The sequence below is a fragment of the Nerophis lumbriciformis genome, linkage group LG05, assembly GCF_033978685.3.
Source record: "Nerophis lumbriciformis linkage group LG05, RoL_Nlum_v2.1, whole genome shotgun sequence".
NCBI classification, from domain to species: Eukaryota; Metazoa; Chordata; class Actinopteri; order Syngnathiformes; family Syngnathidae; genus Nerophis; species Nerophis lumbriciformis.
The window spans coordinates 57,001,452-57,027,832 of record NC_084552.2 but is presented as its reverse complement, the minus strand read 5'-3'; the positions used below and the strand labels follow the sequence as shown (position 1 = coordinate 57,027,832).

Sequence of the window (26,381 nt, the reverse complement as noted above, 5' to 3'; positions counted from 1 at the left end):
GCCAAATGTATTTCATATGCTGTAAACCTAGTTCATAGTTGTTAGTTTCCTTTCATGCCAAACAAACACATACCAATCGTTGGTTAGAAGGCGATCGCCGAATTCGTGCTCGCTTTCTCCCGTGTCGCTGCCTGTCGTGTCGTTTTCGTCGGTTTCGCTTGCATACGGTTCAAACCGATATGGCTCAATAGCTTCAGTTTCTTCTTCAATTTCGTTTTCGCTACCTGCCTCCACACTACAACCATCCGTTTCAATACATGCGTAATCTGTTGAATCGCTTAAGCCGCTGAAATCCGAGTCTGAATCCGAGCTAATGTCGCTATAAACTTGATGTTCTATCCGCCATGTTTGTTTGTATCGGCATCACTATGTGACGTCACAGGAAAATGGTCGGGAGTATATAACGATGGTTAAAATCAGGCACTTTGAAGCTTTTTTTAGGGATATTGCGTGATGGGTAAAATTTTGAAAAAAACTTCGAAAAATAAAATAAGCCACTGGGAACTGATTTTTAATGGTTTTAACCCTTCTGAAATTGTGATAATGTTCCCCTTTAAGAAAGAAATGTTTGTTCAACATATTTGGTGCGACCTGAAGGTTTGCAAACAAAACGTTTGCAAATAGAGGGCTTTGTAAATCGAGGTTCCACTGTATTTATTTAACAGTGTACATTTTCGGAAAATAAATGATAGTACTTTTGGGGGCGTGGTTTCATTTGCAATCTGGGAACGCCTCCAGAAACAAACATCTTGCAGACAGACCAAAAAAATGGGTTATTAATGTGACTGTAGCGCAAGATTTAGACCAAAGTATATCCAATACGTACTGTGTACGTCTTTTAAATCTAGATTATGTAGACTTTGTCTTGTATTTACACTCACTCCCCAGACTGAATGTTGGGTGTAAAATGAAAAGGGGTGTTTGAGAACAGCCAAGCGTAGCGAGATGCGAGCGGTACACTGGCAGGTACATTGGCAGCTGACTGGCTTGTTGGTCTAACCTGGCAGCAGGAGCAAGCAAACACAGATGAGTGAGTATATGACTGACATCAGGGAGTACAACCTTTATCAGTCCCCAAAGATTTGCAGTTTTTAATTTCCTTTCTTCTCCGAGCGGATGTGTGGGAGTTCACGGTTGAGGGCATTGGCAAACTTCTAGGGAGTGTGGAAGTGAAATGCACTCTCTGTATTCCTAACATCCATCTTGTTGCTCTATGGCATACTTAAACTGCCGCACTGCTTGCCCAGTGTATATTGACAGTGTACGCTTGCTTACCGTAACAATATGCAGTCCTAACAACACACCAACAAGGTCATTGCTACTCCCGAGAGGCTTAATGTTTTCATTCTTTGCAGACTTTCACCATTTAAAGCAGCCTGGACGTCAATATAAGTCCTATCTTGTCGATTGCATTGTACCATATGTCCCGGCAAGAAATCTGCGTTCAAAGAACTCCGGCTTATTAGTGATTCCCAGAGCCCAAAAAAAGTCTGCGGGCTATAGAGCGTTTTCTATTCGGGCTCCAGTACTATGGAATGCCCTCCCGGTAACAATTAGAGATGCTACCTCAGTAGAAGCATTTAAGTCCCATCTTAAAACTCATTTGTATACTCTAGCCTTTAAATAGCCCCCCTGTTAGACCAGTTGATCTGCCGTTTCTTTTCTTTTCTCCTCTGCTCCCCTTTTCCTTGAGGGGAGGGGGGGCACAGGTCCGGTGGCCATGGATGAAGTGCTGGCTGTCCAGAGTCGGGACCCGGGGTGGACCGCTCGCCTGTGCATCGGCTGGGAACATCTCTACGCTGCTGACCCGTCTCCGCTCGGGATGGTGTCCTGCTGGCCCCACTATGGACTGGACTCTTACTATTATGTTGGATCCACTATGGACTGGACTCTCACAATATTATGTCAGACCCACTCGACATCCATTGCTTTCGGTCTCCCCTAGAGGGGGGGGGGTTACCCACATATGCGGTCCTCTCCAAGGTTTCTCATAGTCATTCACATCGACGTCCCACTGGGGTGAGTTTTTCCTTGCCCGTATGTGGGCTTTGTACCGAGGATGTCGTTGTGGCTTGTGCAGCCCTTTGATTGATTGATTGATTGATTGAATATGCTCACCGAGGTTAAGTTAAAAAGGACATATTATGCAAAACTGAATTGTTAATTAACTTATACAGTATAATATTTTAAGACATTTTAAAGCCGATAAATGCTTTAAAATGTAATAAAGTCTCTAGTCTGGATGATTTAGTTCTTGTCACCCTGTTGTCCTCCCGTCATAAAAAAAGGCTGTCCTCACTCAGGTCCGCATGGAGCTGGAGGGGGCGTGGCCTCCAGCTCCGGCTGAAAATCGGGAGATTTTCGGGAGAATATTTGTCCCAGGAGGTTTTCGGGAGAGGCGCTGAATTTCGGGAAAATTCGGGAGGGTTGGCAAGTATGCCCACGGCACACCAGACAATATCTCACGGCACACTATTGTGCCGCGGCACAGTGGTTGAAAAACACTGCTGTACGCCACAAGGAAATGTATTACATTTAGAAAAAAATCATAATATGACCCCTTTAATGCGCCTTATAATCCGGTGCACATTTTGTATGAAAAAAGACCTGAATAGACCCGCTCATCGACAGTGCGCCCTATGGTCCAGAATATACGGTACTAGTAATCAAGATTTGTTGGATAAATGTGTGTAATGACACATTAAGAGAGGAACATGTAGTGTAACTGATAGATAAGACAAATAACGCCAGGCTTTTCTGAAACAACCCTTGCCAAAAGGTGTATTATCCAAAATGAACGCAAACATCAGGCCCTCACATTAGGGGTGAGAACAAAATCAGACAGATTAATGTTGACAGTAATAAATGTTAGCCACATTTGTATCATCCATCACTCTTTGTCTGGTTCCACATCAATTTCTCCCCCTGACACGCGACCCCTCCCTACTGTCCTATCGCTTCATTCCAATGTCATTATGAAGTGCAAAATAAAGTTTGTCGTGCTCGTCAAGGTGACTCGGTTTGGTCTCGCCTCCTCCGTTGTTGGTGTGCCTGCCTTTCAGCTTCCCTGGTGTCGTCGCAGAAGTCGTGTTGAACGCCACTTCGCACGATCAAAGCGGAGAGAAAGTTGGGCGGGCCCGGGGGAGAAAAAGGTGATCGGGGGGGGGGGATGGAGGAAAGGGTTTGCGTGTGAGATATGACGACGCTCGGAGGGCAAGGAAGTAAACAAATACAGAAGTGAAATGTCGCAGAGAATTTAAACTAATGCGAAGGTCCTGGGTTTGATCCTGCGCTCGGGATCTTTCCTTGTGGAGTTCGCATGTTCTCCCCGTGACTGCGTGGGTTCCCTCCGGGTACTCCGGCTTCCTCCCACCTCCAAAGACATGCACCTGGGGATAGGTTGATTGGCAACACTAAATTGGCCCTAGTGTGTGAATGTTGTCTGTCTATCTGTGTTGGCCCTGCGATGAGGTGGCGACTTGTCCAGGGTGTACCCCGCCTTCCGCCCGAATGCAGCTGTGATATGCTCCAGCACCCCCCGCAACCCCGAACGGGACATCCATCCATCCATCCATCCATTTTCTACCGCTTATTCCCTTCGGGGTCGCGGGGGGCGCTGGAGCCTATCTCAGCTACAATCGGGCGGAAGGCGGGGTACAAGCCGGAGTACCCGGAGGGAACCCACGCAGTCACGGGGAGGACATGCAAACTCCACACAGAAAGATCCCGAGGCCGGGATTGAACTCACAACTACTCAGGACCTTCGTATTGTGAGGCAGATGCACTAACCCCTCTTCCACCGTGCTGCCTATATATATATATATATATATATATATATATATATATATATATATATATATATATATATATATATATATATATATATATATATATGTATATATATATATACATATATATATATATATATATATATATATATGTATATATATATATATACAGGTAAAAGCCAGTAAATTAGAATATTTTGAAAAACTTGATTTATTTCAGTAATTGCATTCAAAAGGTGTAACTTGTACATTATATTTATTCATTGCACACAGACTGATGCATTCAAATGTTTATTTCATTTAATTTTGATGATTTGAAGTGGCAACAAATGAAAATCCAAAATTCCGTGTGTCACAAAATTAGAATATTACTTAAGGCTAATACAAAAAAGGGATTTTTAGAAATGTTGGCCAACTGAATAGTATGAAAATGAAAAATATGAGCATGTACAATACTCAATACTTGGTTGGAGCTCCTTTTGCCTCAATTACTGCGTTAATGCGGCGTGGCATGGAGTCGATGAGTTTCTGGCACTGCTCAGGTGTTATGAGAGCCCAGGTTGCTCTGATAGTGGCCTTCAACTCTTCTGCGTTTTTGGGTCTGGCATTCTGCATCTTCCTTTTCACAATACCCCACAGATTTTCTATGGGGCTAAGGTCAGGGGAGTTGGCGGGCCAATTTAGAACAGAAATACCATGGTCCGTAAACCAGGCACAGGTAGATTTTGCGCTGTGTGCAGGCGCCAAGTCCTGTTGGAACTTGAAATCTCCATCTCCATAGAGCAGGTCAGCAGCAGGAAGCATGAAGTGCTCTAAAACTTGCTGGTAGACGGCTGCGTTGACCCTGGATCTCAGGAAACAGAGTGGACCGACACCAGCAGATGACATGGCACCCCAAACCATCACTGATGGTGGAAACTTTACACTAGACTTCAGGCAACGTGGATCCTGTGCCTCTCCTGTCTTCCTCCAGACTCTGGGACCTCGATTTCCAAAGGAAATGCAAAATTTGCATGGTTGGGTGATGGTTTGGGGTGCCATGTCATCTGCTGGTGTCGGTCCACTCTGTTTCCTGAGATCCAGGGTCAACGCAGCCGTCTACCAGCAAGTTTTAGAGCACTTCATGCTTCCTGCTGCTGACCTGCTCTATGGAGATGGAGATTTCAAGTTCCAACAGGACTTGGCGCCTGCACACAGCGCAAAATCTACCCGTGCCTGGTTTACGGACCATGGTATTTCTGTTCTAAATTGGCCCGCCAACTCCCCTGACCTTAGCCCCATAGAAAATCTGTGGGGTATTGTGAAAAGGAAGATGCAGAATGCCAGACCCAAAAACGCAGAAGAGTTGAAGGCCACTATCAGAGCAACCTGGGCTCTCATAACACCTGAGCAGTGCCAGAAACTCATCGACTCCATGCCACGCCGCATTAACGCAGTAATTGAGGCAAAAGGAGCTCCAACCAAGTATTGAGTATTGTACATGCTCATATTTTTCATTTTCATACTTTTCAGTTGGCCAACATTTCTAAAAATCCCTTTTTTGTATTAGCCTTAAGTAATATTCTAATTTTGTGACACACGGAATTTTGGATTTTCATTTGTTGCCACTTCAAATCATCAAAATTAAATGAAATAAACATTTGAATGCATCAGTCTGTGTGCAATGAATAAATATAATGTACAAGTTACACCTTTTGAATGCAATTACTGAAATAAATCAAGTTTTTCTAAATATTCTAATTTACTGGCTTTTACCTGTAGTAAAAGCTGTGAAGCATTTAAAACAATGGCGTCATACTTGTTGTAGCTCAGTACATTCCCATTAACTAAGCACCGGGGTCAATTAGAAGGGAACAAAATGAACAATTAAAATCAGAATAATTTAACACTGATTGTCACTCTGCTTGTGCCTATTAAATATGGAGGATGGGGAGAATATGCATGTGGATAAGGACTTTAATCAAGTTAATGCTATCATTTCCCATCATCAAGAGTGATAAATCACAAATTAAACACGTTACAGTATCCGCCCAAAATGTAACTTAAAGGCGTGCATGTAAATATATGTAAATGCTTGCGTGTGTTATCTCTGTGGTGCATATCAAAGACAAGTTTTTCTTTTTTTTTTTCTTTCTCAATGTCACTCTCCCGCTCTCAAACATGAAACACAGCCATTAATACAAATCAGATAAGCTGTCAAATGCTTGGTGTGCTTCAAAATGGGTTAAATCACTAAAGAGTGGCCTCAAAAAGGACTGTAGAGTATCTGTGCCTTTTCCAGGAACAGAGGAGGAGCAAATAAAGCTGATCCATGCTGACCATTGGGAAGCTGACAATCCATGTGACCTACCTACTATGTCATATTTTTTGAATGAGTAATGAATACCCTAATATCCCGGTCCATGTAGTGATAGAAAAAGCTGATCAATGCTGAGCATGTGCAGTAAAAAACACAGCAAAACAAAAACATATGTTTATAGTGGGTAATCTTTGAAGACATTGAATATATGTATTTGGAACCATCGTAAAAGGTCATCTTCTGATTGGATTGAGCGTTGCTCTGGTCTATCGACAAATTCGGTGGCAGCCGTACAAGGAGCCCAATGGCTGCCCGTCGTGATGGATGGGCTGGGCAGAGACAGAGACTTTGGCGATTTCGAAATTGAATCACAAACTGAATAACATCTCGGAGAAGCTCTCCGCCCTGCAAGGCGAGCCATTGGAATGTGTTTGGTCGCTCTAATCAAAACAATTCTTATCTACAATTCGGCTCCCTCCGCATTTGCAGTAAACACCCCAGTGAGACCATTGTGACTCTGAAAAGCCCTTACCCCTTCTGGGAAGTTGAATCTGTTCCGTGATGCTGAAAGGAACAACTTCCTACGGACAAACACGCACCCATGGACTACTACTACAATTATATGCAGCCCCCGACGTAAGCGCTTTGGGCAGTTTTTGTGCGTCGTAAGCGTGTGCTCATATCTGCTTATTGTTGCTCGAGCTTAGATTGAGAGTTTTTTCCCCCCTCCTCCTCCAATGCAGGGCTCGGATTTTACCGCGGCAACCACGGCACGTGCCGCGACCGCCCTCGTCTTTCGGCGTCATGCCCAAAAAATTGACCAACATCTGCGGCAAGAACATGCCGTGACCGCCCTTTACTTTTTACTTGTTAATGGAGGGGGAATGTAACTGTAAACGGTATCATGATAATTTGCGATATATATATATATATATATATATATATATATATATATACCGTATTTTTCGGATTATAAATTGCACTTTTTTTCATAGTTTGGCCGGGGGTGCGACTTATACTCTGGAGCGATTTATGTGTGAAATTATCAACACATTACCGTAAAATATGAAATAATATTATTTATCTCATTCACGTAAGAGACTAGGCGTATATCAGCAATCATCAAACACACACTTCAACCAATAAAAATTCGGCCGGGGCGGGTCATGTTGTGAAAAAAAAGATGCTACCTGCACTGCTGTGTTTAGATGGAGACAAGTGTGGACAATATTGTCCCCACACTAAAAGTACACAGCGAAGGAGAAAACTATTTGATGTTTTGCAGCAGGCGATGTGTCGTGAACGTTGTCACAACTTGATTATAAAGTCTTTACTTTGTTGACTGGGGTGTTCACTCCTCCTTTATTTAACTGCAAACTGTATCAGTGTTCAAATAACATCAATACTGGCTAAAATGTTTTGTCATCTGCTGGCTGTGAAGATTGTTTATTCGATGTGGAGGGACCACTCCGGGTTTTTTTTTGTTGGCCAAATTATATATATATATATATATATATATATATATATATATATATATATATATATATATATATATATATATATATATATATATATACCGTATTTTTCGGATTATAAGTCGCAGTTTTTTTCATAGTTTGGCCGGGGGTGCGACTTATACTCTGGAGCGATTTATGTGTGAAATTATCAACACATTACCGTAAAATATGAAATAATAATATTTATCTCATTCACGTAAGAGACTAGGCGTATATCAGCAATCATCAAACACACACTTCAACCAATAAAAATTCGGCCGGGGGCGGGTCATGTTGTGAAAAAAAAGATGCTACCTGCACTGCTGTGTTTAGATGGAGACAAGTGTGGACAATATTGTCCCCACACTAAAAGTACACAGCGAAGGAGAAAACTATTTGATGTTTTGCAGCAGGCGATGTGTCGTGAACATTGTCACAACTTGTTTATAAAGTCTTTACTTTGTTGACTGGGGTGTTCACTCCTCCTTTATTTAACTGCAAACTGTATCAGTGTTCAAATAACATCAATACTGGCTAAAATGTTTTGTCATCTGCTGGCTGTGAAGATTGTTTATTCGATGTGGAGGGACCACTCCGGGTTTTTTTTTGTTGGCCAAATTATATATATATATATATATATATATATATATATATATATATACACCGTATTTTTCGGATTATAAATTGCACTTTTTTTCATAGTTTGGCCGGGGGTGCGACTTATACTCTGGAGCGACTTATGTGTGAAATTATCAACACATTACCGTAAAATATGAAATAATATTATTTATCTCATTCACGTAAGAGACTAGGCGTATATCAGCAATCGTCAAACACACACGTCAACCAATAAAAATTCGGCCGGGGGCGGGTCATGTTGTGAAAAAAAAGATGCTACCTGCACTGCTGTGTTTAGATGGAGACAAGTGTGGACAATATTGTCCCCACACTACAAGTACACAGCGAAGGAGAAAACTATTTGATGTTTTGCAGCAGGCGATGTGTCGTGAACGTTGTCACATTGTTTATAAAGTCTTTACTTTGTTGACTGGGGTGTTCACTCCTCCTTTATTTAACTGCAAACTGAATCAGTGTTCAAATAACATCAATACTGGCTAAAATGTTTTGTCATCTGCTGGCTGTGAAGATTGTTTATTCGATGTGGAGGGATCACTACGGGGTTTTTTTTGTTGGCCAATATATATATATATATATATATATATATATATATATATATATATATATATATATATATATATATATATATATATATATATATATATACCGTATTTTTCGGATTATAAGTCGCAGTTTTTTTCATAGTTTGGCCGGGGGTGCGACTTATACTCTGGAGCGACTTATGTGTGAAATTATCAACACATTACCGTAAAATATGAAATAATATTATTTATCTCATTCACGTAAGAGACTAGGCGTATATCAGCAATCATCAAACACACACTTCAACCAATAAAAATTCGGCCGGGGGCGGGTCATGTTGTGAAAAAAAAGATGCTACCTGCACTGCTGTGTTTAGATGGAGACAAGTGTGGACAATATTGTCCCCACACTAAAAGTACACAGCGAAGGAGAAAACTATTTGATGTTTTGCAGCAGGCGATGTGTCGTGAACATTGTCACAACTTGTTTATAAAGTCTTTACTTTGTTGACTGGGATGTTCACTCCTCCTTTATTTAACTGCAAACTGTATCAGTGTTCAAATAACATCAATACTGGCTAAAATGTTTTGTCATCTGCTGGCTGTGAAGATTGTTTATTCGATGTGGAGGGACCACTCCGGGTTTTTTTTTGTTGGCCAAATTATATATATATATATATATATATATATGTATGTGTGGGAAAAAAAATCACAAGACTATTTCATCTCTACAGGCCTGTTTCATGAGGGGGGGTACCCTCAATCGTCAGGAGATTTTAATGGGAGCATTCGCATACCATGGTTTATATAGGGCACAGAGTGGGTGGGTACAGGCTGGCCTAGGGGCGTGGTGATTGGCTCATATGTTACCTAGGAGGTGTTTCCGTCTATGGCGGCATGTTGTTACAATTTCGCTGCGCTTGTTGAGGGATGACAGGTCTGGACGGTAAATAATAAACAGTTTCTCTTTCAAGCATAGGTTGCATCTTTTATTACCACTATTGTAAGGTGAGCTGGATGCAAGAATTTGCCATGTTATTGAATATTCAACATTATTGTCTTTGAGGTCCCAAATGTGTTTGCTGAGTTCTGTGGTATTTCGCAGGTTTTTGTTCCTGAAAGAAGCCTTGTGATTGTTCCATCTGGTTTTGAATTCTCCCTCGGTTAATCCTACATATGTGTCGGATGTGTTAATGTCCTTGCGTATTACCTTAGATTGGTAGACAACTGATGTTTGTAAGCACCCCCCGTTGAGAGGGCAATCAGGTTTATTTCGACAATTACATCCTTTGTTGGTTTTGGAGTCGCTCTGTCTGAGGGCCGACGGCTCATTTGCAATTTTTTTGTTGTGGTTTGAGATGATTTGTCGTATATTGTTCATGCAGCTGTAGCTCAATTTAATGTTGTTCTTGTTGAATACTTTTCTTAGGATGTTGTCTTTGGGAAAGTGTTTGTCAATCAGATTGAGGAATTTGTGTCCAATGTTCGTTGAGACGTTTTTGCTGTATGGGGGGTTGTACCAGATGATGTCGTTCCGTTTTCTGTTCTTTTTTGGCTGGTTTCCTGGCGTGGGTTCATAGGTGAGGGTGAAATTGTATCCGCTTTCATCAAGGGCTTTTTGGTACGGGGGGGTTGCTTGGTCAAATTCAGCTTTGCTAGATGACAGCATCGATAGCCTTTTATTGATTCCGGTAGGTATTCTTTTCGTGGTGGTGGGTGGGTGGTTGCTGTCATGGTGCACGTATTGGAGTGTTGTGTTGGGTTTCGTGAATGGTTGGTAGCTGTTATTTCTCAGGTTGAAAGTGACGTCAAGGAAGTTGACGGTTTGCTTGTTGGCTTCAATCGTGATCCGTAGGCCGTTCTCTTTGAAAATTTGGCATATGCGCTTCTTGGTATTCTCGCTGCTCCTTGGCGAGGCGCGACACACTGCCAGTCCGTCATCACGGTAAATACCAAGGTTCAGATTGAGGCTAGCGAGCTGGGAGAGGAGGAAACTCCCAACGAGTTCACACGTTTCTTATATATATATATATATATATATATATATATATATATATATATATATATATATATATATTAAGGCTGAAACGACGCGTCGACATAGTCGACGTCATCGATTACGTAAATACGTCGACGCCGTTTTTGTGCGTCGACGCGTCGCATACTTGAATAGCCAGGGCGCTAATTAATTCAAAACCTCTTCTCACTCCTGCGCATACCAAAAGGCGTGGGGTAAATTTAGGCCTGCGCTTATAAATTTGAGTGATGTAAGGATACCATCATGAAAAGCACATTTAATACAAGAAACGTTATTATGGTCTTACCTTTACTTATGAGTCCATGCGCAGCTGCTTCTGATCATAAGCATCGATAACTTGTTTATAGAAGTCTTCCTTATCTTTCTTCAGTTTTAAAAGTCTCTCTGTCTCGATGGAGATCTTCCTTTAAGTATTACCTCCTGCTTCGATTGAAAGTCCAGTTTAGAAAAGTGTTTTATTTGAGATATGTAATCCTCCATGTTAAAAGTGCAAGCAAACGATCGCTGCTCACTCTTGTGGCTTGTTGTCTTCTTCTGCAGTACCGGTAGTCGCAAGAAGGATCACTAGCGCCCTCTACCAGCAGGAGGCGGGAGTCATTTAATGACTCATATTTGACACACGCAGCTACGGTATATTAATAAAACATAGCTGCTTACTGTTCTTTTTAGCATATTCAAAAGCTTGGACCTTAAATCCTACTGAATAGCTCTTAATCTTCTTCCCTTTATGCGATTTCAAATGATTGAAATCAGCCTCCTCCATTTTGAAAATGATGACAGGTGAAGTGTCACTCATGACGTGACGAGTTTGACCCGGCGGAAGTTCTAGACATATGCTAATTATTTTGCTAAACGAGTTTGACCCGGCGAAAATTCCAGACATGCGCTAATAAAATTAATATTTTGCGAAACGAGTTTGATCCGGCGTTAATCCTGAGCCGGCGGTAAGGCCAAGCATGCGCTAATTATTTTGCGAAACGAGTTTGACCCGGCAGTAATTCGAGGCATGCGAATACTATATACACGGCGCCAATTCAAGGAAATAATGTTTATCTTTATTTTTGCACATTTTAAAGCAAAATAAGCAATACTTTTACTTTTGAAATGCTTATACTATTGCAGAATATTAAGATTTGCACTGTATGTTTATTTTATATTTGCACATTAAAAAGCAAATACGCTACTTTTAATTTTGTTAAATGTTAAAAGTTTTAAATGTTTACATTGTTACAGAATATTTTGTCATGTTGTTGTCAATGTTGACTGAGTGGCCATACTTTTTTTTTTTTTTAAATAAAAGCCATGCCTTTTGAAAAAACTGGCCTACATTTATTTTTTCATCTTCTTTTTAAATAAAAAATAATCGGTAAAAGGAAAAATAATCTATAGATTAATCGAAAAAAATAATCTATAGATTAACCGATTAATCGAAAAAATAATCTATAGATTAATCGATAGAAAAATAATCGTTAGCTGCAGCCTTAATATATATATATATATATATATATATATATATATATATATATATATATATATATATATATATATATATATATGTCTTAATAAGGTTATCCAAAAAAATAGTGCTCGATACCGTAGTAGAGCGCAATATATGTATGTGTGGGAAAAAAAATCACAAGACTATTTCATCTCTACAGGCCTGTTTCATGAGGGGGGGTACCCTCAATCATCAGGAGATTTTAATGGGAGCATTCGCATACCATGGTTTATATAGGGCACAGAGTGGGTGGGTACAGGCTGGCCTAGGGGCGTGGTGATTGGCTCATGTGTTACCTAGGAGGTGTTTCCGTCTATGGCGGCATGCTGTGACAATTTCGCTGCGCTTGTTGAGGGATGACAGGTCTGGACGGTAAATAATAAACAGTTTCTCTTTAAATTGAGCTACAGCTGCATGAACAATATACGACAAATCATCTCAAACCACAACAAAACAATTGCAAATGAGCCGTCGGCCCCCAGACAGAGCGACTCCAAAACCAACAAAGACTGTAACTGTCGAAAGAAACCTGATTGCCCTCTCAACGGGGGGTGCTTACAAACATCAGTTGTCTACCAATCTAAGGTAATACGCAAGGACATTAACACATCCGACACATATGTAGGATTAACCGAGGGAGAATTCAAAACCAGATGGAACAATCACAAGGCTTCTTTCAGGAACAAAATCCTGCGAAATACCACAGAACTCAGCAAACACATTTGGGACCTCAAAGACAATAATGTTGAATATTCAATAACATGGCAAATTCTTGCATCCAGCACACCTTACAATAGTGGTAATAAAAGATGCAACCTATGCTTGAAAGAGAAACTGTTTATTATTTACCGTCCAGACCTGTCATCCCTCAACAAGCGCAGCGAAATTGTAACAACATGCCGCCACAGACGGAAACACCTCCTAGGTAACACATGAACCAATCACCACGCCCCTAGGCCAGCCTGTACCCACCCACTCTGTGCCCTATATAAACCATGGTATGCGAATGCTCCCATTAAAATCTCCTGATGATTGAGGGTACCCCCCCTCATGAAACAGGCCTGTAGAGATGAAATAGTCTTGTGATTTTTTTTCCCCACACATACATATATATATATATATATATATATATATATACATATGCCTCGAAATAAAATGTTTGCCTTGGTGCCGTCTAACTTGCCTTGGTGCCCTAAAATATGAGTCGTCCTTTAAGGCAACACTTGCCTTGACCTTAAAAAGTTCAAATTCAAAGCCTGCCAATGTTTACCTTTTTTTATTTTTACATGACGCCGCCCTTGTGGCGAGCCATCAGTCTCCCTGCATTGTATATCGTGTGCCCGTTCCTGGACGGGTTGTATTGAAGACTCATTCTGTTATACGTTGTAAGTACAATGACAATAATCTTTTTCTATCTGAAGTGTTGCCCGTCTTCACTGGAAATGATGAAATGTCACATCTTCTATGGCACATCTAGACTACTGGTCACTTAACACCCAGCGGCTCCCTGCTTGCAGAGTGCAGCCATGGTCGTGAGCAGAGAGAGAGAGAGAGAGAGCATGTTTCAGAGGCTGAAAGTGTCACACTATCTCTTTAACAGCCATGCTAATGCTGCCACACTGTGTTACTTGCTAATTTCATGCTCTACGCAACAGGGATAATTTGGTCCCTGTCTGTCTGCCCGCCTGCCTGCTGGGGACGAAAAGAGGAATGTGTGTTTTTTTTCCACTACATAATTCCTCACTGTGGATGCATTTCTTTTTTCTTTTTTTTTTTTTAATTTGATGTCACTTGCATCTTTTTCTCTTAGCGGGATCAATAGCAGAGGTGGGACCAAGTCATTGTTTTGCAAGTCACAAGTAAGTCTCAAGTCTTTGCCCTCAAGTCCGAGTCAAGTCCCGAGTCAAGACAGGCAAGCCCCGAGTCAAGTCCAAAGTCAAGACTGGAAAGTCTCAAGTCAAGTCCTAAGTCCTGCATTTTGAGTTTCGAGTCCTTTCAAGTCCTTTTAACCACAGACTAATATATTAACACAGATTGTGTATGCTTTTCAAACGCTGTATTTATTTATTAAAACAAGTGCATTTTAAATTGCAGGAAAGAAAATTGTGCTGACATTGCACTTTATAATAGCACTATTAACCAGTCATTTTAAACATTAACTCATTCCTTTACAGAACAAACACATTGAAAAATAAAGTGCAAATGTACTTATTTGTACAAAAGTGTTAACATTGAAAAAACATGACATATACGTGAACATAACAAAAAAGTTGTACTTTTTATATGTCAGGGCCCTATGCTGCATTGCATTTGCAAAAGACCAAATTAGCCAAGAGTCTGTCAGTCATTTGTGCACGATGGGGGCGTAGTATGATGCCACCATGGCTGAAAACTCGCTCCACTGGAGCACTGGAGGCAGGCACTGCCAAGACTCTCATGGCCACTCGGAACAGTGAAGGAAGAGTCTTCATGTTCAATGCCCAGAACAAAAGGGGGGAGAGAGTTGTTTTGGGTTGGTGCACTACTTGTAAGTGTATCTTGTGTTTTTTATGTTGATTTAATTAAAAAAAGAAAAAAAAAAAAATTATTTCTTGTGCGGCCCGATACCAATCGATCCACGGACCAGTACCGCGGCCCGGTGGTTGGGGACCACTGAGGTAAACAACCAACAGTATGTCAGAAAGCTAGCTAAAACGGTACACATATTCATAATATAGTGTACATTTTAACTGACCTTAATTTTACTATTTTTGTCTTTTTTTAGGTGGCTAAAATACGCGGTGCTGCTGACCGCCGTCTAACGTTACGTGTGATATATTGACTAACGTAACCCTGCTTAAAAAAAATCACTGAACAAAAAGTATGAATAAGGTAGTGAACTGCAACAGATTCCCGTGTTTGCAATAACGTTATAACGTTAGCAGTGAGTTTACAGCCTCACTGATTTAACTACACAGCAAATAAAAGTCACGTTACTTAGCCAATAAACGTTATCTTACATTCAAAACTTACCGTTCTTTGTGCAACTTCAAATGCCGGACGAAGTTGGAGGTTGTTGCCTCTCCATCAGTCATTTTCGAACCGCATGTGTTGCATACTGCAAACCGTTTTGTGTTGACCACCTCGTAATTTTTATACCCAAACAAAATTATTTTAGGTATCATTTTTTTGTTCACTGGCGTGTGGTTTGGACATGTCTTCTTCGTTGGTTGTCCTGCAATTTGATTGGATGAATGCTGTGTGATGAAAACAAAGTAGATCTAATTTGATTGGCTGTTGTACTGAGACCACACCAGCTGACACACGCAACGCTGATAGACAAGTACACGATGAAAAATACGGAGCGCTCCCGAATAACTTTTTCATCTTTGGGTTTTGGGGAAAGTAGCAAGTCATGTCAAGTCATGTCAATTCAAAAGGCTCAAGTCCAAGTGAAGTCACAAGTCATTGATGTTAAAGTCTAAGTCGAGTTGCAAGTCTTTTTACATTTTGTCAAGTCGAGTCCAAAGTCATCAAATTCATGACTCGAGTCTGACTCGAGTCCAAGTCATGTGACTCGAGTCCACACCTCTGATCAATAGTGACACATACACGGCGACGAAAGGCAAAAGGAAGAGGAGCTGAATAATGAATGGAAAGCAACTTGAAGAGGAAGCCAAATCGGAAATGGCGGCGGACGAGAAGAATATGAGAGGGATTCAGAGAAAGAGTAAAAAGGCCGGCTTGTGCTGGAGCGAGTGAACAGATGGCCACGCCGCAGAGAGAAGACCACAGTGGAGACACGACAACACTCAGGTTAAACCCTCCCTTGGAACACGCGCACACAGAAGCTCGGAGGCAAAGGGCAAGGACTTGCTATTTATCTGGGGCATTTGGAGTGACCCAAAAAACATGTTTTTGAGCGTCACAACTTTGCATTTGCAAAGCATAAAAAAGGTGGCTCGTTTGATTGTTTTGTTCTTTTTTTTTTTTTTAATCCGCCTTTGTACATGTGCCAAAACAGGGTTTCAGCTACATAACGAGACAAATTAAGGGCGCCTAATTAACGCTGCAATATGTTTTCATTTGACCTGAAAAAAAAACACATTTTCTTATCTATGAGTATCTAATTTTGTGTATTTAAATCAAATCAAATCAAATCAACTTTATTTATAGAGCACATTTAAAATTTACCACAGGGGTAGCCAAAGTGCTGTACAATGAGCAGGTTAAAAGATAAAACGAGTACCGAGCAAACACAACACAACACAAACAGAACACGATAGAAAAAAAATAATTAAAATAGAATTAATAAAAACATAAAAACAGGATCACAGCAGGTGTATTATGGGGCGCCATTGCAGGATGGATATCACTCAGTGTTAAAAGCCATGGAATAAAAGTATGTTTTTAAGAGAGATTTAAAAACAGGAAGAGAGGAGGCTTGTCTAGCACTCAGGGGTAGGTCGTTCCAGAGCTTGGGAGCAGCAACGGCGAAAGCTCTGTCACCTCTAAGCTTCAGCCTTGTGTCAGGGACCGTCAACAGCAGCTGAATGTAAGCTCAGTTCGTAACGTACGATATAACACAATCTCGGGAATAACACCGTCTGTATTTAATGGACGTCAACGACCGCGTTTAATCAAACTGAGTGTAACAGTAGATTGTAAATGTTTGAATGATATGTTAGGAATGTAAGCTCAGTTCGTAACGTACGATATAACACAATCTCGGGAATAACGCCGTCTGTATTTAATGGACGTCAACGACCGCGTTTAATCAAACTGAGTGTAACAGTAGATTGGAAATGTTTGAATGATATGTTAGGAATGTAAGCTCAGTTGGTAACGTACGATATAACACAATCTCGGGAATAACGCCGTCTGTATTTAATGGACGTCAACGACCGCGTTTAATCAAACTGAGTGTAACAGTAGATTGGAAATGTTTGAATGATACGTTAGGAATGTAAGCTCAGTTCGTAACGTACAATATAACACAATCTCGGGAATAACGCCGTCTGTATTTAATGGACGTCAACGACCGCGTTTAATCAAACTGAGTGTAACAGTAGATTGGAAATGTTTGAATGATACGTTAGGAATGTAAGCTCAGTTCGTAACGTATGATATAACACAATCTCGGGAATAACGGCGTCTGTATTTAATGGACGTCAACGACCGCATTTAATCAAACTGAGTGTAACAGTAGATTGGAAATGTTTGAATGATACGTTAGGAATGTAAGCTCAGTTCGTAACGTACAATATAACACAATCTCGGGAATAACGCCGTCTGTATTTAATGGACGTCAACGACCGCGTTTAATCAAACTGAGTGTAACAGTAGATTGGAAATGTTTGAATGATACGTTAGGAATGTAAGCTCAGTTTGTAACGTGCGATACAACACAATCTCGGGAATAACGCTGTTCATATTTAATGGACGTCAACGACCGCGTTATATCAAACTTTGAGTGTAACAGTAGATTGTAAATGTTTGAATGATATGTTAGGAATGTAAGCTCAGTTCGTAACGTACGATATAACACAATCTCGGGAATAACGCCGTCTGTATTTAATGGACGTCAACGACCGCGTTTAATCAAACTGAGTGTAAAAGTAGATTGGAAATGTTTGAATGATACGTTAGGAATGTAAGCTCAGTTCGTAACGTACGATATAACACAATCTCGGGAATAACGCCGTCTGTATTTAATGGACGTCAACGACCGCGTTTAATCAAACTGAGTGTAACAGTAGATTGGAAATGTTTGAATGATATGTTAGGAATATAAGCTCAGTTCGTAACGTATGATATAACACAATCTCGGGAATAACGCCGTCTGTATTTAATAGACGTCAACGACCGCGTTTAATCATACTGAGTGTAACAGTAGATTGGAAATGTTTGAATGATACGTTAGGAATGTAAGCTCAGTTCGTAACGTACAATATAACACAATCTCGGGAATAACGCCGTCTGTATTTAATGGACGTCAACGACCGCGTTTAATCAAACTGAGTGTAACAGTAGATTGGAAATGTTTGAATGATACGTTAGGAATGTAAGCTCAGTTCGTAACGTACGATATAACACAATCTCGGGAATAACGCCGTCTGTATTTAATGGACGTCAACGACCGCGTTTAATCAAACAGAGTGTAACAGTAGATTGGAAATGTTTGAATGATATGTTAGGAATATAAGCTCAGTTCGTAACGTATGATATAACACAATCTCGGGAATAACGCCATCTGTATTTAATGGACGTCAACGACCGCGTTTAATCAAACTGAGTGTAAAAGTAGATTGGAAATGTTTGAATGATACGTTAGGAATGTAAGCTCAGTTCGTAACGTACGATATAACACAATCTCGGGAATAACGCCGTCTGTATTTAATGGACGTCAACGACCGCGTTTAATCAAACTGAGTGTAAAAGTAGATTGGAAATGTTTGAATGATATGTTAGGAATGTAAGCTCAGTTCGTAACGTACGATATAACACAATCTCGGGAATAACGCCGTCTGTATTTAATGGACGTCAACGACCGCGTTTAATCAAACTGAGTGTAACAGTAGATTGGAAATGTTTGAATGATACGTTAGGAATGTAAGCTCAGTTCGTAACGTACGATATAACACAATCTCGGGAATAACGCCGTCTGTATTTAATGGACGTCAACGACCGTGTTTAATCAAACTGAGTGTAAAAGTAGATTGGAAATGTTTGAATGATATGTTAGGAATATAAGCTCAGTTCGTAACGTATGATATAACACAATCTCGGGAATAACGCCGTCTGTATTTAATAGACGTCAACGACCGCGTTTAATCATACTGAGTGTAACAGTAGATTGGAAATGTTTGAATGATACGTTAGGAATGTAAGCTCAGTTCGTAACGAACGATATAACACAATCTCGGGAATAACGCCGTCTGTATTTAATGGACGTCAACGACCGCGTTTAATCAAACTGAGTGTAACAGTAGATTGGAAATGTTTGAATGATACGTTAGGAATGTAAGCTCAGTTCGTAACGTACGATATAACACAATCTCGGGAATAACGCCGTCTGTATTTAATGGACGTCAACGACCGCGTTTAATCAAACTGAGTGTAACAGTAGATTGGAAATGTTTGAATGATACGTTAGGAATGTAAGCTCAGTTCGTAACGTACGATATAACACAATCTCGGGAATAACGCCGTCTGTATTTAATGGACGTCAACGACCGCATTTAATCAAACTGAGTGTAACAGTAGATTGGAAATGTTTGAATGATACGTTAGGAATGTAAGCTCAGTTCGTAACGTACGATATAACACAATCTCGGGAATAACGCCGTCTGTATTTAATGGACGTCAACGACCGCGTTTAATCAAACTGAGTGTAACAGTAGATTGGAAATGTTTGAATGATATGTTAGGAATATAAGCTCAGTTCGTAACGTATGATATAACACAATCTCGGGAATAACGCCGTCTGTATTTAATGGACGTCAACGACCGCGTTTAATCAAACTGAGTGTAACAGTAGATTGGAAATGTTTGAATGATACGTTAGGAATATAAGCTCAGTTCGTAACGTATGATATAACACAATCTCGGGAATAACGCCGTCTGTATTTAATGGACGTCAACGACCGCGTTTAATCAAACTGAGTGTAACAGTAGATTGGAAATGTTTGAATGATACGTTAGGAATGTAAGCTCAGTTCATAACGAACGATATAACACAATCTCGGGAATAACGCCGTCTGTATTTAATGGACGTCAACGACCGCGTTTAATCAAACTGAGTGTAACAGTAGATTGGAAATGTTTGAATGATACGTTAGGAATGTAAGCTCAGTTCGTAACGTACGATATAACACAATCTCGGGAATAACGCCGTCTGTATTTAATGGACGTCAACGACCGCGTTTAATCAAACTGAGTGTAAAAGTAGATTGGAAATGTTTGAATGATACGTTAGGAATGTAAGCTCAGTTCGTAACGTACGATATAACACAATCTCGGGAATAACGCCGTCTGTATTTAATGGACGTCAACGACCGCGTTTAATCAAACTGAGTGTAACAGTAGATTGGAAATGTTTGAATGATACGTTAGGAATGTAAGCTCAGTTCGTAACGTACGATATAACACAATCTCGGGAATAACGCCGTCTGTATTTAATGGACGTCAACGACCGCGTTTAATCAAACTGAGTGTAACAGTAGATTGGAAATGTTTGAATGATACGTTAGGAATGTAAGCTCAGTTCGTAACGTACGATATAACACAATCTCGGGAATAACGCCGTCTGTATTTAATGGACGTCAACGACCGCGTTTAATCAAACTGAGTGTAAAAGTAGATTGGAAATGTTTGAATGATACGTTAGGAATGTAAGCTCAGTTCGTAACGTACGATGTAACACAATCTCGGGAATAACGCCGTCTGTATTTAATGGACGTCAACGACCGCGTTTAATCAAACTGAGTGTAACAGTAGATTGGAAATGTTTGAATGATACGTTAGGAATGTAAGCTCAGTTCGTAACGTACGATATAACACAATCTCGGGAATAACGCCGTCTGTATTTAATGGACGTCAACGACCGCGTTTAATCAAACTGAGTGTAAAAGTAGATTGGAAATGTTTGAATGATATGTTAGCAATGTTAGCTCCATTCATAAGGTAGTTTGTAGCTTAGCCTTCTCACAGTTTCACCAACCTCTGGGTATAAAACGAAGAATTTTCCTAAAAACTAGTTTTAAAGATTAAGATTAATGGGGCGACACTCGACAGACATAACACGAGATGTGTTCATTTCAAGCCTTTCTTCTGAAGTTTCTTGTTCGGTTTCTTTTTGCTCTTGGTCTGACGCTGGCTCGTACATATTTGCTACAATCCGTCGCTGTTGCCATTTATGTTGTTCAAAAATGTTATATACTTAGAATAAGATATTAGGAAGCTTCTCTATCAAAATACAAATATGGCCGCCTGGCGCTATGGGTTCATTGCATCTAATTACTCCGTCTCTCAAAACGAATTGTTTCCAGAAGCAGCCGAAACGTGGCTTGGTGAACAGTCTTTACAACAAAATCTATGCAAAATTCGGACCAAATAACCACCATTAATGGGACCAGACAGAAGTGTTTTAAATGTAGAAAATAAAATCCTAATATTTCCCCGATAAAATAACGTATTTTAACAGCATGTAATAAGAAGTATCAAAGTATAAATGACATGCTTTTTGAACAAGGTGTTTAGCAAAGTACTGCAATGCTACACTGAAGAGCAGAGCAGAGGAGACAGTCTTGTCGGCGCAGTGCTGAAACTTTCATGAGTGGAAATGGTCCAATTCCCTCGAGTAGTGTAGGACTACAGGTGAGAGACTGTGACAGAACCTGACAAAAAAAAAACCCTGCTAGTGTGTGTTTGTGTGCTGTATGAAAGGGTGATCCAAACAGCATTGTGAATATCAAATATGTAGGGGATGGATTACAAGTAGTTGGGCTTTTGTCAAGTCACGACAAAGCCAAAAACACTGCTAAATCATTCATCATTACTTGCGCTTTGTTTCTACTGTCCCTATCTGGGACCTTTTTGAACTCTGCAACTTTATTTCTTGACATTTCCTAAATTTGAGCTTTTTCACTCTATAATTCACCCTCTGTACTTCTGTAATTCTGCATTGACTATACTTGTTATTAGGGATGAGCACCGTTCACATTTAAACCAATGTGGTACCAGTACTCAACTGTACCAATTTTCTGTACTCTTGTGTGTATTTATCAGCATCAATTGCTTTTGTCGATAGAATGACATTTGTTATTGCAACATTTAAACATCATTACTGCTGTACAATTATATTATCATATTTATGAGTCTCTTTTGCAAGTATGACATGAAGTTGCAACTACAGTTAAAAGTCCAAGACATTAGATGGCCGTTGTGTGTAGTTAATGATGGGTTTTTTTTTGTTGCGCCTTAAAAAGCGTTAATACTGTAAGTATTGTACTTACCGCGCACCAGCTATTTGATAGTAACATGCAGGCATGTGAGCAGGCTTTGAGGGAAAAAAAAGAAGAAAACTGCTGAAAAAAAGAGGAAAATGTGTATTGGAACGAAGTGCTGCCCCGAAAAGAAAATGTTGAAAATCAAGACAACATTTCCGGCAATTGGGTGAATTTCAACAAGTAAGCTAGCAAGATGATGCTAACTATGCTAACTAGCGAGCTTGTTTCAACGCCCTGTCGTCTCACTGTCCTGCAACTCAGTGCGGCGTTTAGGCAAAAGGAACAGCGAGTACCTGCGAATGACGCGAGCATTCAACACATTTTGTTTGGATTTTGATATATTTGTAAGTTTACATAATTCACTCACGGAACTTTTGTTATTGTTAAAGTTCCGGTCACACTGGTTTTTATGAAACCACATTTCCAGTGTTGTCATTTCGTCGATCATAATATTTTATTAGAGCGTATCAAAACACGTATTGGTATGTCAGACTTAGCTTTGTCGTGGTTTAACTTTTATCTTACTGACAGGATGCAGTGCGTCTCCCATAACAATGTGACCTCGGACTATGTTAAGGTAACGTGCGGAGTTCCTCAGGGTTCGGTTCTTGGCCCTGCACTCTTTAGTACTTACATGCTGCCGCTAGGCGACATCATACGCAAATACGGTGTTAGCTTTCATTGTTATGCTGATGACACCCAACTCTACATGCCCCTAAAGCTGACCAACACGCCGGATTGTAGTCAGCTGGAGGCGTGTCTTAATGAAATTAAACAATGGATGTCCGCTAACTTCTTGCAACTCAACGCCAAGAAAACGGAAATGCTGATTATCGGTCCTGCTAAACACCGACATTTATTTAATAATACCACCTTAACATTTGACAACCAAACAATTACACAAGGCGAATCAGTAAAGAATCTGGGTATTATCTTCCACCCAACTCTCTCCTTTGACTCACACATTAAGAGTGTTACTAAAACGGCCTTCTTTCATCTCCGTAATATCGCTAAAATTCGTTCTATTTTATCCACTAGCGACGCTGAGATCATTATTCATGCGTTCGTTACGTCTCGTCTCGACTACTGTAACGTATTATTTTTGGGTCTCCCTATGTCTAGCATTAAAAGATTACAGTTGGTACAAAATGCGGCTGCTAGACTTTTGACAAGAACAAGAAAGTTTGATCATATTACGCCTATACTGGCTCACCTGCACTGGCTTCCTGTACACTTAAGATGTGACTTTAAGGTTTTACTACTTACGTATAAAATACTACACGGTCTAGCTCCGTCCTATCTTGTCGATTGCATTGTACCATATGTCCCAGCAAGAAATCTGCGTTCAAAGATCTCCGGCTTATTAGTGATTCCCAGAGCCCAAAAAAAGTCTGCGGGCTATAGAGCGTTTTCTATTGGGGCTCCAGTACTATGGAATGCCCTCCCGGTAACAATTAGAGATGCTACCTCAGTAGAAGCATTTAAGTCCCATCTTAAAACTCATTTGTATACTCTAGCCTTTAAATAGACCCCCCTTTTAGACCAGTTGATCTGCCGTTTCTTTTCTTTTCTCCTCTGCTCCCCTCTTCCTTGTGGAGGGGGGGGGGCACAGGTCCGGTGGCCATGGATGAAGTGCTGGCTGTCCAGAGTCAGGACCCGGGGTGGACCGCTCGCCTGTGCATCGGTTGGGAACATCTCTGCGCTGCTGACCCGTCTCCGCTCGGGATGGTGTCCTGCTGGCCCCACTATGGACTGGACTCTTACTATTATGTTGGATCCACTATGGACTGGACTCTTACTATTATGTTGGATCCACTATGGACTGGACTCTCACAATATTATGTCAGACCCACTCAACATCCATTGCATTCGGTCTCCCCTAGAGGGGGGGGGGGTTTACCCACATATGCGGTCCTCTCCAAGGTTTCTCATAGTCATTCACATCGACGTCCCACTCGGGTGAGTTTTTCCTTGCCCTTATGTGGGCTTTGTACCGAGGATGTCGTTGTGGCTTGTGCAGAGTGGACCGACACCAGCAGATGACATGGCACCCCAAACCATCACCCAACCATGCAAATTTTGCATTTCCTTTGGAAATCGAGGTCCCAGAGTCTGGAGGAAGACAGGAGAGGCACAGGACCCACGTTGCCTGAAGTCTAGTGTAAAGTTTCCACCATCAGTGATGGTTTGGGGTGCCATGTCATCTGCTGGTGTCGGTCCACTCTGTTTCCTGAGATCCAGGGTCAACGCAGCCGTCTACCAGCAAGTTTTAGAGCACTTCATGCTTCCTGCTGCTGACCTGCTCTATGGAGATGGAGATTTCAAGTTCCAACAGGACTTGGCGCCTGCACACAGCGCAAAATCTACCCGTGCCTGGTTTACGGACCATGGTATTTCTGTTCTAAATTGGCCCGCCAACTCCCCTGACCTTAGCCCCATAGAAAATCTGTGGGGTATTGTGAAAAGGAAGATGCAGAATGCCAGACCCAAAAACGCAGAAGAGTTGAAGGCCACTATCAGAGCAACCTGGGCTCTCATAACACCTGAGCAGTGCCAGAAACTCATCGACTCCATGCCACGCCGCATTAACGCAGTAATTGAGGCAAAAGGAGCTCCAACCAAGTATTGAGTATTGTACATGCTCATATTTTTCATTTTCATACTTTTCAGTTGGCCAACATTTCGAAAAATCCCTTTTTTGTATTAGCCTTATGTAATATTCTAATTTTGTGACACACGGAATTTTGGATTTTCATTTGTTGCCACTTCAAATCATCAAAATTAAATAAAATAAACATTTGAATGCATCAGTCTGTGTGCAATGAATAAATATAATGTACAAGTTACACCTTTTGAATGCAATTACTGAAATAAATCAAGTTTTTCAAAATATTCTAATTTACTGGCTTTTACCTGTACTTAAAACACGAGTGAATGTTTTCAATAAAGCCAACAGCGGTTTAAAATTGAAAGAATTCAAGGGTAATAAATTAAAAACTGTCCATAACTTTCACTAACAATACAGACAAAATGTATTGGATAATCATTTTTTTAAGGTGCATTGACATTTTCTTTTGTGATCATCCATCCATCCATTTTTTACCGTTTGTCCCTTTTGGGGTTGCGGGGGGTTTTGGAACCATGCCATTTCTTATTTTCGTGGTCATTTGTTTAATCGATAGCCATTATACATCAATAAATCCATCCAGTGCCATTATTGCGTAGAGAAAATAAGAAATCTCTTTGGTACTCTATAGATAGGTTAATTCATACATATGAAGCAGGCATATAGCGCTTGCAAATGGGCAACATTTTCCATGTTTCCTTGTCTAACTAAAGAGTGCATTACCCTCTGAACCTCAGTGTTCATTGGAGAACCTGCTGCATGTTTTCCGCTGAGCACAAGAGCTATCCACAGGAGTAGCGGTGGCGGCGCTGAATCAATAACAAACATTAGGTGTAATTGGCAACGCTAAAAGGAGGTTAACCGCCTAGCAAAAAAACGCAGGCTCGGCGGCTAACAAGGGGGTTCGAACGTGCAAAGGGCAGCGCGGCGGCCACGTCTGGAGGTGTTTGGAGCGTGACTCTTGCACCCAGTTACATATAAGGGGAAGTGTGTTTACCTGGTAGGTGTCCCACAATCTAATGGTGCATCGTAGCGGCAGCTCCCTCATCAAAAGGTTGTTCATCCAGCGGAAGGCAAACTGCAAGTATTCCACCTCGTAATGCTGCATGTGATGATGCACCGATTCTGTGGAATCAAGAGGAAAAAGTAATTGACAAAACGTATTATAGTATAGGAGAAATGAATTTCAGAAGACATTTGGTTCGTTAAAATGTGTATGTATTAGAGATGCGCGGATAGGCAATTATTTCATCCGCAACCGCATCAGAAAGTCGTCAACCATCCGCAATCCACCCGATCTAACATTTGATCAGAACCGCATCCGCCTGCCATCCGCCCGCACCCGCCCGTTGTTATATATCTAATATAGACGATGCAAGGCATTAGTGAGGTTATAAAGCTTTTGCCTGTTAAAGAAAGGAGACTGATCCAATGAAGCACAGACATTCGCGTGCCACGCTGTCACGACCCAGACGCACACCAGTGCG

At 40.8% G+C, this 26,381-nt stretch overlaps 1 protein-coding gene across 5 annotated transcripts in view; it reads right to left on the bottom strand.

Moving 5' to 3' along the window:
* tbc1d22a (TBC1 domain family, member 22a) overlaps positions 1 to 26,381 on the bottom strand; it is a 397,563-nt gene that overhangs the window by 78,164 nt on the left and 293,018 nt on the right. For all 5 annotated transcript variants that reach the window (XM_061959781.1, XM_061959784.1, XM_061959783.1 and 2 more), the window contains one exon: positions 25,892 to 26,019. In XM_061959781.1, the coding sequence (XP_061815765.1) occupies positions 25,892 to 26,019 (128 nt within the window). The remainder of the gene's footprint in view (positions 1 to 25,891; positions 26,020 to 26,381) is intronic.